This window comes from Opisthorchis viverrini (genome assembly GCF_000715545.1).
Source record: "Opisthorchis viverrini unplaced genomic scaffold opera_v5_57, whole genome shotgun sequence".
NCBI lineage: Eukaryota > Metazoa > Platyhelminthes > Trematoda > Opisthorchiida > Opisthorchiidae > Opisthorchis > Opisthorchis viverrini.
Genome location: NW_008751714.1, coordinates 1,265,351 through 1,277,599, shown reverse-complemented (window position 1 = coordinate 1,277,599; position 12,249 = coordinate 1,265,351). Strand labels below are relative to the sequence as shown.

General features: G+C 43.7%; 1 protein-coding gene across 1 annotated transcript in view; it reads right to left on the bottom strand.

The window, feature by feature from the left end:
• The window catches only part of T265_03853 (hypothetical protein), a gene marked incomplete at both ends in the record, with an annotated part of 53,619 nt that extends 49,607 nt beyond the window's left edge, over positions 1-4,012 (bottom strand). The window contains 4 exons of the mRNA XM_009168434.1: positions 1,123-1,306; positions 1,344-1,432; positions 3,499-3,530; positions 3,799-4,012. Of these exons, the coding sequence (XP_009166698.1) occupies positions 1,123-1,306; positions 1,344-1,432; positions 3,499-3,530; positions 3,799-4,012 (519 nt within the window). The remainder of the gene's footprint in view (positions 1-1,122; positions 1,307-1,343; positions 1,433-3,498; positions 3,531-3,798) is intronic.
• Positions 4,013-12,249: the final 8,237 nt, after the last annotated feature.

Genomic DNA, 12,249 nt, shown 5'->3' with positions numbered 1-12,249 from the left:
TTCGTGCTCAGGAATAGGACACTACCTCAGTAAGCTTCATACATATGGTCATCTACAAGTTCAGCGCTGTAGGCTCTGAGAAGTCTTTCGTAGTGCGACTTATTTCTTCAACTGCTGGCTTCCCTGCTCTTTTAGTAGAGAGAACGACGTAAAACTTAGCAACTTATGAGGTTACTAACCCAAATTCCAAACCTCATGTTCAGGTCGAAATGTGATGTGTGCAATGCAGCGGTCAAAGTGGGTGATATGACCAAATGATTGCCCGGGAAAATGACGTGCAATAGAACGAATATAAAAGAAGATCATGTGCAAGGAGACGACCAAAGCAGTCATTGACTTATGAAAAATCATTACGACAACTTGGCCGGCCATAAGAAGCTAGGAACATTGAACATTTATGTTGGACCAAAGGCGACATTTACGTTAAATCGGGCTGTTATGGAAAGTGAACGATTTAGCCCTTTACTGCTGGTGACGCGCACATTCTAGGTACGTGTTTTCATTATGCACGGAGCGGTCTAAAGTGCAGTGAGGTGACACATGAACAAAATCAAGTAACGTATCTGTTACTAATTCGCATCAGCCATTTTGGCAGAACAGCTTCAGTGTTGGTCATGTGTGAAAAAATATTTGCAAAAGCAACGCCCAAACTAGTTGTATTAACAGAAGAGTTAACAGACTTCAAAACAGCAAAACTACACCGGGTATTTTCGTGCGACTCTAGTCTTAAAAGATCTAGTAATACCGAAATTCAGTATACCCAAGAAGTTTTACGGAGTATGCTCCATGCACTCCGCGCCGATCAGTTGTTGTCGTGTAGTCATACAGGAAGATGAAGTAAGCACCAAACCAGAGACGTGAGTACCGCACCTTAACTTACAATAGGGTGTTACTAAATTCGCGAGTTAAAAGACGAATGGTTAGTTGAATTTATAGGAGTAATTGTGAAACTAATGAGGAATTCGTTTTAGAAAAGCTCTGTTCTTAAAAAACAGCATCGTATTTTGCAGACTTAGCACTAGTTGAAGGACATTCTGAAAAGCTGTAAATTCAGCCAAAGAAAAATAAAAAACGCACCTATCCAAAGACACTCAAAAAAATTGCTTGCATACACGGTCTCACCTTTTCAAAACATTCACCACCAACCTTTGAGAAATCGCGGGAGAATTTATGTGGTACGGGAGCTATATATTTTGCCGAAAGTTCTTTTTGATAGTCGTGTGGGACAAGTCTCAGCAACAAAGCCGCCGAGTGGGCCTGCAAATCAAAATCTCCCATGGATGATAAGAAAGTGGCGAATGTGTTGCTAAACGATTAAGAGGATAAAACGAGATGATGCTTACATTGATGATTTTAGATCTTCTATGCTCCACAAACTCCGTCTGCATTCGCTTGGGATGGATGATAATATCACATTTAGTGTTGCTAGTATCTGAAATGCATGACAGCGTAGCCTTATAGAATTTCGACCAAATCAAGACAACTGTGACAAGCGTTTCCGAAAATACTAGACACACGATAATATTGTGTAGTGATTGACATAGCGAGTTTATAAGAAATTCGGTTCACCAGAATCGTAGCTCTATTCGCGATCAAGTCAGAAGACTTAGACAGGCAGTTATTATGCTGCTCGATTCACTAACTCTCAATAGTTGCGGGCTTTCTACTATCTGCATCCGTAGAAATATCGTTTAATCAGTCCACCCCCTCATGCTGCAAGTACTTTGATTTGCCTATCCAAAAATAATCAGAACGGACTCGAATTTTGGGCCCGTTGAGTCTCACCAGCAAAGCACACCTTCGACAGCGGCGAGATTCATAAAAGACGAGGCAATCATTCGTTGCTTCTCTAGCACAATGTGAAGACGAACCCAAATTATCAGGTCTGAGCAGACGAGGGCCTTCGTGCTTTGAGCAACGTTACTGGTCTACCCGATGCCATGAACAACCCAGCAAGTGTCTCTGTTGTATCCGTTGAACGAAAAGCCTATCGTGACCCTAAATTAAGATTCTACTGGCGACGTTGAAACCTGCTGGACACTTCTGTTTGGTTATCTACGATCGGTCGTAAGCTCTGTAGGGTTTGCAATCAAGTCACTCATTTGGACCATCCTATGATGACGGTTCTAGTTGGTAGTGGCACCCTATCCTTACATGCAAAACATATGAGGATCGAATCCCAGTATTACGAAAAGCTTGAGCAGATAATGGGCTTAGGTGAATGAAACTACACGTTAATGCAAAAAGTTGAAAAGTTCGTCAAGCCAAAACCAGGTTTCCAGCCTATCCACATGTCATTCACGTACCCGCTAAAAGGATGGTGTAAGAACTCCCCGATAATTTGAGGCGGCATAGCCAGGAAAATATTGCTAAAACTTAACTAGGTGTGTTCAGATAATTATGTGACACCAGTTAATTTATGGTCCTTTAAGTCAGCCATTTAGAACTCTACATTGATGAATTCATGTTCTGTTAAGGGTCTAGTTACACTTACGAGACGTGTGGTTGTGGTGAGAAACGAAATATCCCGCAACGCTTTTTTTTTGGGGGGGGGGTTATTAGTCATGGAGAAAATGGGATTGTGGATGTTTAGTGCGACTACAATAAACGATTATTAGAAAGCGGCCAGAAAGTCTTAGGCGCAATCACCCGCAACGTGATAGAGCGATAAACGAGTCACGTCGCAAGTAGGTAAAAAGTAAGCGGCAAAAACGACCATAGCAACCCATACGTAACAGAAGATAATAATGCAAGCCAAGGGTTAAATATTACGAACACTTAGAATAAACGTACTGGTCAAATGATGGTAGTTCAGCCATTTTATCACTGATTAGGACTAATAACATGAGAAAACAGGTGGAATGTGGAACTATAAACAAGTTTGTAATCTTGGTAAGTTAGATCGGCTGGCGATTTCAGAGCATGTCTGTTTCGTGACTGAGACTAAGTGGTTATCAAATGTCACAACGTTCCGCCGATCGAACTTGGGTCATTTCAGTTGTACACTCACCACATCACTGGTGGAAATCATTGCGAAAATGTCGAATCACTAAGCCTGTGCAACGAAAAAGTAATACGCCAGAGGATTCTAAGCACATACTTGCTAAAGAAACTGTCCATATAATGCGCATTAACCAGTGTTCGTTTTTTTTCAGTGGTTTGAAGTGCGGTGTGAGGGTTTATCTAGTGAAATTCCACCCTTAATAAAGTTGCTTGGGCTAACCAAGCTACCAAAAAATAGAAATGACCGCACTTATCATTTTATGGCGTTTACAGCTAGAACGGTTCGAAGGGACCAAGTAGGATACCTAGCAAAATCCATGAATCAACTTGACACAGCTTCTAGAGCCCGCGAATTCTTGGCAAATGTGGCTGACCTAAGTCAAACTGAAATGAGTCAAAACACTTTTACTGAAAGTTTTGAGACAGATTATGCATCTAGGTGTACATATACGCATTAAATTGCACACGACAAACAGGTAGATCGTTTTGACTCACATCGAAGCGTCCAACAAGCTCAGTTGACGAATCTGAACAAATCCGGAGCATTTTCGGAAGCAACTGTTTAAGGACAGCACAGGAAGCTTGAAAGCTAGGAAAAACCATAAGTCTCACCTTTTGGGGATATGGAAGCTACAGTCTAACAGATAAGTTCGGTCAATACATCGACACAAAATACCTCGATAAGATTCTCTAAAGTTAGCTTCAGTATATTATCTGGCATGATTCCTGTGCGGCTAGTGGAATAATCAAAACAAAACACTTGAGTTCTGTGTATCTTAATGATATGAACATTACCAATTATTCGTAAAAGCGGATCGAAGATAGAAGCTAGCTCTTCATATGATATACCACTCAAGGAACCACCGACGCAACTGACAACATCCCGAATAATGTCAGGTTCCAATACATCGGAGTTAATTAGCTCTTGGTATAATTTCATCATGTGTGTATGCCGCGCCAACTGCGATGACTGACTCAAGAGAGTCACCAAATTGGAAATTCGTTCCATTTCGCGGAACTATGAGATATCACGAGGCCGGAAATTAAATGTAAAATTGGTGAGGTAAAACACGAGAAAAATGAGTTGGGTTCATACCGTTAAGGAAGAAAATCGGAAAGGTCTGAAAAGCCCATTATAGTCACTTCCTCTTCCTGACTGGTCGTAGACAGTGCGACTGACACCGTATGCATTTCCTAGTGTGTCGAAAATGTTTAAATGAAGTGATTCACTATCGGGTTCCGAATCCCAAGAGGTCTGGGAGATCAAAACAGTTCCATAAAGCCAGTCCAGATGTCTATCCTGGGAGCAGAAGCGTAACCAGATTGCCACAGTTCAAAGATTAGCATGCCCAAATTCTGACTGCCTTTTCTTAATTATTTTTAAACTTCCCGTTCTTTCCTGCGCACTTCTCTCTCTTCGCTTGTTCTTGACTGTTTTCATTCCTCTTTCGTCTTCCTTGCCAAATCATCGGGAAGACTTGTAAGGCGTTTCGCTTGTCATTCGAGGCTGCCCGGTAGACTGCGACACCGGCGCTTAGAGCAGGACTCCAGATGTACCACCCCACCGATTGATATCCAGTGAACAGGGTTGACCTCATAGCGACTACGATATCTTCAAGGTTACCACATCATAGTCACAAATGTCTCTTTTCAATGTGCTCCTGAAAATTATCTGTGCAGATTATTTTTTCAAGTGAGCGATTTTTCAAAGTCGACAACTGTTTCGAACTTGAAAAAAGTGCCCGATGAAACGCAATATCCCAAGTTGCCGGAAAATGTTAACACCTATAATGAACAAAGAGCGAAAGGTAGTTCTGCGATTATAGTAATTTGTGAAGCTTGCTACAACCCACAATACAATCGCTGACACAAATTAAGAGAGAAGGTCGCTCCTGGCAAACTCGACTCGGAAGCATGTGTCCTCATAGCTCGATAGATGTTATTCTGAATAATCTTCGTGGTAGAATTACTCGATGACCTTTGATAACGATGTGTAAGGAGTGTAAGCTTTACAGCATCGGCTTTGCTCACTGCATTCCAATAAACGGATAAAGGGCGAAAATGCCGTCACCGAAATTAGATGAGCTGTGTCCCAGGGTCGGGCTTTCTGGTAAACTGTTTGATATCGCCATGGAACTATAAAGGTCATGTTAACCCACTGGATAATTCCCCTGAACAAATGGCGGAGAACAACACTTTCTCCGTAGCCGGCCCAAGGTAGTTGTCAGACAGCATATGGCTTTAGATAAACATAAGGAGCTGCTATTATAGGGCAAACCACTGAACCCCACCCCAAATCAATGGGAAGACTATAACTCTTAGCTATATTTGCCCAACGGAGAATTCTTTACTTGGACAGTACAGCGTGGAAACCTAGAAAACATGTACGACAAACATGTGGCTAGCGACTCATGATGCTTAGACGAGTGGAGAGACGACCTACGTCAATCACAGCAGAACATAGCTAACACGGTTGCGGCGCGGTACTTCCGGGACTTGATGAAACCTATGCGCCAGTAATATGACAAACAAGAGACATACTGTGGGGCATTAACTTGGTGAACCGTTAGGTTAAATATATGTCGGCTGTACAAGGAGTGTCCATGACAAAGTGCGTGCATACCGTAGGATACAAACATGCTACCTGATTTGTTTGAAAATATGGAAATCGCGCAACGTAAAATAGTAGCAGAACACAACACTGGCCATCCACGTTTATGCCCCCTAGTTGTCCGTGACGATGTAATTCACTCAGCACTTTTCGCTCATTACCTCACCGGTAAGCAATTTTACACACTAAAACAAGCCGCTCGCTTTCCAAACAGGCCGGCTGTGACCGAAAGCCCACGCCATCTCTCGTCAGGAAGTTTCAGAGCTTATATCTATGGCCTACACATAGGCGCGCTGAAACGACACACAGTGATTCTTCATGGGCGTTCCATCGACACTGAAGACGTCTGGGAAGGTTGGTAACAGCCCCATCTGCCGCCATCCGGCAAGGGAGGTGCGGCCATAATGACCTTCTCCCGGTTGCAACACAAGCACCCGTCCTGGCCCACATGGCTTAGCTGGGACTGAAAAGATACCATCCGCCGAAACAATACCCGACCATTTATCACTTACTCAACAGAGCAGGTCAACAATCCCAGAGTTGGCTGTAGATAACCTGAGTGTCAAGGACCTTGCCAAATTCGTCTGCTGCAAACTACTGTGCTTAACACGACGCCGTTACAAACTCCAACAGGACTAAGCGGGTGCCCAGCCCCCATTCGGTTAGCCGTCCTATTACAGGAGGCCGAGTGCGAATAACATTGATCACTTTATGGTTTTTTCAAGATGAAAAAGTGACTTGTAAATGGTTTCATTGTATCGTTAGACAAAACCATACGGAAGAGCAGGTGTTTTTGTATACAGTTTTTTTTACAAATGCGCTCAATTTGATATTTATTTCGATTTCCCGTATTTCGCTTGGTTTTGGTGGTCACCGGGGACTTTGTAGTACACCCACCAGCATCGTTGGTTAAGTTTTGTACGATTTCATCCTTCGTAAGCACGAATACCGTTTAGTTATCCTTTAGGTATTCATTTAACACACTTCTAAATGCAGTGATACAGACAGTCATCAATTTCTAAACGAACTCATTTGAAGTCAAACACACAAATTTTTGAGTCATATCAGTACAACTGTTAAGCTTATTGGTCTGCAAAAATCTAGTATTTCGAAAAATAAGAGAGATTATGGAAGTTGCTGGGTTTAGCTAACATAAATTCAAACACTGAAAATCCAGACGCCTCTGGGAAGTGCAGATAATCATGTCCGAGTTTCCATCACATTATAAAGTAACTTCCTTTCTACCATGTTGTCTCTGTGCCTCCCAAAGGCAGTACAAGGGTTTCACTATATACAGAATGCTCTCTAAACTTAGGGGGTTCGATTCTCAGGGGCCTCTATGTACACCCGTCATGTAGTTTCTTATTCTCGTCCTTTAAAGTAAGTATACCGAGTGATCCAGACCGATTCGCTCTTTTGATCCCAGTGAGTACCTTATTCGATGCGCTCGTCTCTCTTCAGGCCTGCGAAGCCATTATTTAGGAGAAGAGTTCAAGCCTTTACGGTTCACTAAGATCGTAGGTGCACAATGGCCTCCTGGACGGTATTGACGAGATTGGCTAATAAAGAATATGCAAAGTCTCTTGTGCCAGGTCTAGGTATGACTCCCAGAATCCCTGCCGGGACCTTTAGAAAATAGCATCTGCTGACGGATAGCATCGGGTTACGCTCAGAAAAAATCCCACGTCGATATCTATTTCAGGACTTTCTTTGATTCTGAATCGAATATTTTCTGAAAGGCGAAAAAGGAGAGTTCATTCCAAGTTATAGGCAATTCCAAAAGAAAGAACGACGAACACAACAAGCTCTGTGCATCAATGGGATACCAGAGTCCTATTAGTTTCGTAAAACCTTTAATTGTAGAGGACACGGTTTTATTTTTTATAAAGAAATAGACCGTATCGCACCATTCTAGATATACGTTAATTACTACACATTTCTTTACTCTGCTTGAACACTTGCCTTTATCCAAATTTAACGAGTTATGGTCTCTGACCTGCTTTTCTAATTCTTTTCTAATTAAGCTTCTCTCCTGTCGATTCCTGAATAACTTTCAATGCTACTCTCTCCCGGCTGATGTGTTCACAATTATCGATAACAAAGTTGCTCATCCCAAAGAGCTCAAACACCTAGACCTCCGATACTGATGTACTTTAAGCTTTTCTCACAAGGTCCACGTCCCGGTCACCCAAGCACGTACGCTCTGATATCTAATACTGCATTGCTTTCATCTTCGGGACACCAGGTTGGCCATTCCCAAGCAGTACGTATGACCAATTACGGAATTTTTCCCAGCACCCTTTTTTCCCTTATACCTGACGTTGCAGGGCTCATTCATCACAAAGTTATTAACACACTGCGCCCTTCCTTTCGCCCTTTTAGCTGCATAAACTGCAACTTTGAGCCACTTTGGCTCAGAGGGTTCTAGCTGAAACTCTTCCACACCGTTTGTTACACCAAAATATACTCATAAATCGGTCCACGTCGTACGTGAATTCACGTGCTTGCCGTAAGTTCTGTAGCCCAGCAGCCTAACTTTGTGTCCTCCTGCTCGTACTAACGTAGCCATATCCGTTTTAGTTTACTTCGCTGGCATCTTGAACAGCCTCTGAATAGTTTCTAGATACCATACACCAGCACACTTTCGCAGTCCATAAATAACTTCCTTATTTTTGAAGCTGCTGTCCTACTTAATATAAAATACCCTTGATCTCTTCTAAAAATCGGGTCCAAAACAACTTTGAATTTACCAGCGGCATAGCTGGTAGGCAAAATAAAAAATAATGTGCTCACTTTGTCGTGTCATCTCCTTGACTTGCTTCAAGAGACCGCTGTATGCCTTGCCCGGTTGATCTGAATGTGCCGTTCTTCTGGGCTGGATCTTTCCACAGGCAGCCCATGCCTCGTCTCTCCTAGCTGCGTCATTGCCTTGGATTATTCTGTTAGCCCTTTTAAACTAAATGTGCTCCGTTTTTTCCCCTCTTACCAATATAAAACAAGCTAAAGGCAGACCTTCTCATGCCTAAGAGCGCATTAGGCACCCACTAGATCAATTTCTCGTATGAATCTCTAACTCATTAGGCTCACACATATCAAATTGAGGGGAGCTTTTTTCATGTTGATAATGTAAACAAAAGCTCCGTCAGGGTTTAACCATGGTGCTAACGCTCAAAATCCCTCCATCCCCACTGTGGTAGCGATCTTTTTAGTCGCTTCTTTCGTGATCAGATTTTCCCAGAGTCTACTTCCCCTTCGTTCTTGCAAACTGACCGGACAAGCCAGAATGTCAGGAAGACAGAATGTCAGATAGACGTAGAAGAATTAGAAGTCGAGAGAGGTGGCAGGTTTTGTCTCAGAAATATGGTTAAGGTTGAAACTAGGTAAACTCACTAGTGTCGCAGTTGTTGTGCGATCCTGTTTAAATAAAGTTTTTGTTTAATAATAATAATACATATTCCCAACTGGTGGGCACTATACCTTCAGGCATGTTCATTGTATTACAGTCAGAATAACAACATGGCTGACGGGGAACTTCCTGGGGAAGGGACGGTGACGTAAACAGTGGTCATTAAGAAGGGACGGCGACGTAAACAGTGGTCATTAACGAAGTAGGCTTCATCACACCTGAGGTAGCATGGGTAGGGATCAAAATTACAAGAGCTCTTCCCCTCTTAAGGAGAACATATCAAATGACACGAGATCTTATCGTTAGGATTTAAAAGTGGCGGGCAAAAACAATACGAGTGAGGGCTTCCCTCCTGAAACGTGACAAAAAACTTCAAACTGCAGGAAGTGTGGAGCCAGAATAATGGATGGGGCGAGGCAGCAGAACTGCCCGGATGTGGCCGGCCAATGTGGACCAAAAGCAAAAAACCGTCACTAGGACTTCATGGCCTTGAGCTGTTGGGCGTATGACCGCGAAAGGCGTAAGTGGGGATGGTGAAGTGGGGTTATATGCAGTACGGACAAATGGTAGTAGGAAACTCAGAATCACAGTGTGCAGTGAATCTTGAGCGACTCACTGGTGTTACTGCTGGAGCAGTGTAAAGTGTAAAAGTTACATGGAGGACGAGTTCACACAAACTGCACGAAAATTGACTGACTTGGTGGGGAGTACGAATAAAATTCGTCGAGATCTTTACATCTGACAGAAGGTTCGGCAGATTGCCATGAACGCCTCTCGGTGGTGGCTGGTGACAAATGAAGACTGATTGCGGTTGCCGGTAAGGGAGCGAGTATGCGAGTGGGCGAGAGGGCGTGGTCAAAGTAGGAAGTGAACAATTGAGGGTGTGCTATCAAACTGGGTATCACACTGCCGTGCCGTCACTGCACGGAAATACCTCGGTTTCAAGACAGCCCCGTGACGGACGCCAGGACTGAGATGGCAAACCTGGGCTGCGCAGCCCTGTGATCAGCGGGATGTTGTGCGCTTGTCAAGGGATTTCTCAGGGTGAGCAAAACCAATGTTGTCTCGCGCGTAGTATTTGTTGTTGTTGTGTTTTTTCAGGTCGAGGATCCCTTTGTTCGTAATGCAAAGATCAGGTGGAGTGGACAACGGCCAAACAGGTCGTCCATAGCGCGTGGTACCACGGTTAGAAGCTTGAGAACAAGATGAAATGAGACGAGATCAATAAGGTCTGAAGGGTAATAGGGGTCATCAGACAGGATATAGGCCTTTATTATGGGAAAGATGAACGTCTACCAGAGTTAAAGCGGTGACATCAGGTGTTTAAATGGAACAGGATAAGGACGGATTTGCACTCAGTAGTGTAGTCATCAAAGTCAAGCTAAAGTTGTCAATATACCTATACCACCTGCGACGGGGCAGTTTATTGTCTGAAGGCTAAGAGGCGGCGTGGTGAGGGTAACGAAACACGCGACACTTGCGGGGACGTAAATTCTGAAATGGTGGATTAGGTTCCTTGGAGGCTATAAGTGAGTTGGATGATACTAGGACAAACTATAATGATAATGAGGGAAGGTGTATGTAACAGAGATGGTCATTAGTCCCCGAAGCACCACTATCAGCTTTAATAAATGAGTGGTGCATGACGAACAGGACTTTCGATGCTATCCTCGCATGGTGATAGTAGAGTCTGGAATCTCTCTGTATGTTTATGTGTTGTATGTGTCCACTTCTGGGAGCAGCAAGTTGGTGGACCTTTTTGTTTGGTGGACGAAGAGGGTTGTGGTGCGGTTTCGTGCTAATGCATAGGATCGAAAGATGGGTTAGCGGCTTGGAATAAACTTGTCTCAAAAATGGGCAGGACAGGGTGAACTTTGCCGTAGCAGCAATTACAAACCCGACTGGGCTGGAGGTAACAGTCGAAAGTGCGAAGGAAATAGTCGTGAGGTTGCCATCATACTGAGAACGGTAGCGCCGCGCCATCATTCAACCGACATGCCTAAATTTTTGAACAGCCCAGCAACAGATGTCAAGGTTGTGGCAATCGGACTGGAAATGCGAATTCCTATGGAAGCTGGGTCTGGCTTAGACTAGGCTACTGACACAGCAAGGGTCAGTCGAATTTAGAGTCAAGGGTCATTTTAATTCAGCTTGAGGGACATGCGGGTGTAAACGGAGGCACGCCAGAGTGAATGGACGGCGGTGGTATGCGACAATTACTGTACAGTCAAAAGCCGGATTCTTCGGCGGTTGCAAGCCCGAACAGATTCGCAGAAAGGCGTAATTTAACACATACAAGGGATGCCAAATTGTTTACGTCAAACCAGTACAATTTGGAGGTAGACTGTCGTGATGATTTCGTGAGCAATCTAAGTGGAACGTAACAAATGTGAAAGGAAACTATATATGACGATTAAGGCTTGCATATGAATGAAGAATTCCAGGCACAGGTCAGGGAGTTTTGGACTGGAAGGGCTGGGTTTTTCAAAACCTGGGAAACCTTGAGTATTTAGCTTTTAAATATGTCCGCGATTGCAAAATGAAGGTTAAAAAGAAAATTTTGGGCATCTCTAGGGCCAACAACCTAGCTGAGGAGTGAATGATTATGGGATAACATGCTGTTATCAAGTTAATAAAACTTGGTACCTTGAGGAGAAGAGTCGGCAGACAGAGCCGGCCCAAAACGTATCGGATTAGCATCAGCGTCGAACAGAGCCATAAACGTGTCAGCTCGAGAAACACCGGTAGGAATGAAGGCACACGTAGCTTGAAACGCCGGGGCTAATGCTTAAGAACGCCGAGTAGTGTGTTGGTGAAGATACAACGAAACGTGTATAGGCCGCCAAACAGTAAGGGGAAACTTATTGCGGTGTTATGTTGGTCCATAGCTTCCTAACGATTCGAAGTTGAATTCGCAGGATTGAAGTTTACTTTCAAGCATCCCGGGGAGGGCTTCTGTAGTTTAGCGGCTTCGTTCGACGCACAATAATGAATACGACAGAAGACTGACGTGCAGGTAAACTCGGCTAATAAATATACTTAGTCTCTCCCCGAACCAAGTTAACCGAGTCCAGAGTTGTTTTTGAACACCAGTGAGGATCAATGCAGAAACGTGGCAGGTTGTTAAGGGAGGATGACCAAACCAGACAAGCATTTCGAGCGCGGCGTTGGATTAACTGTATTGGAACTCAATGAAGTAACCGAAAGTAAACCCCGAAATACGATCCCA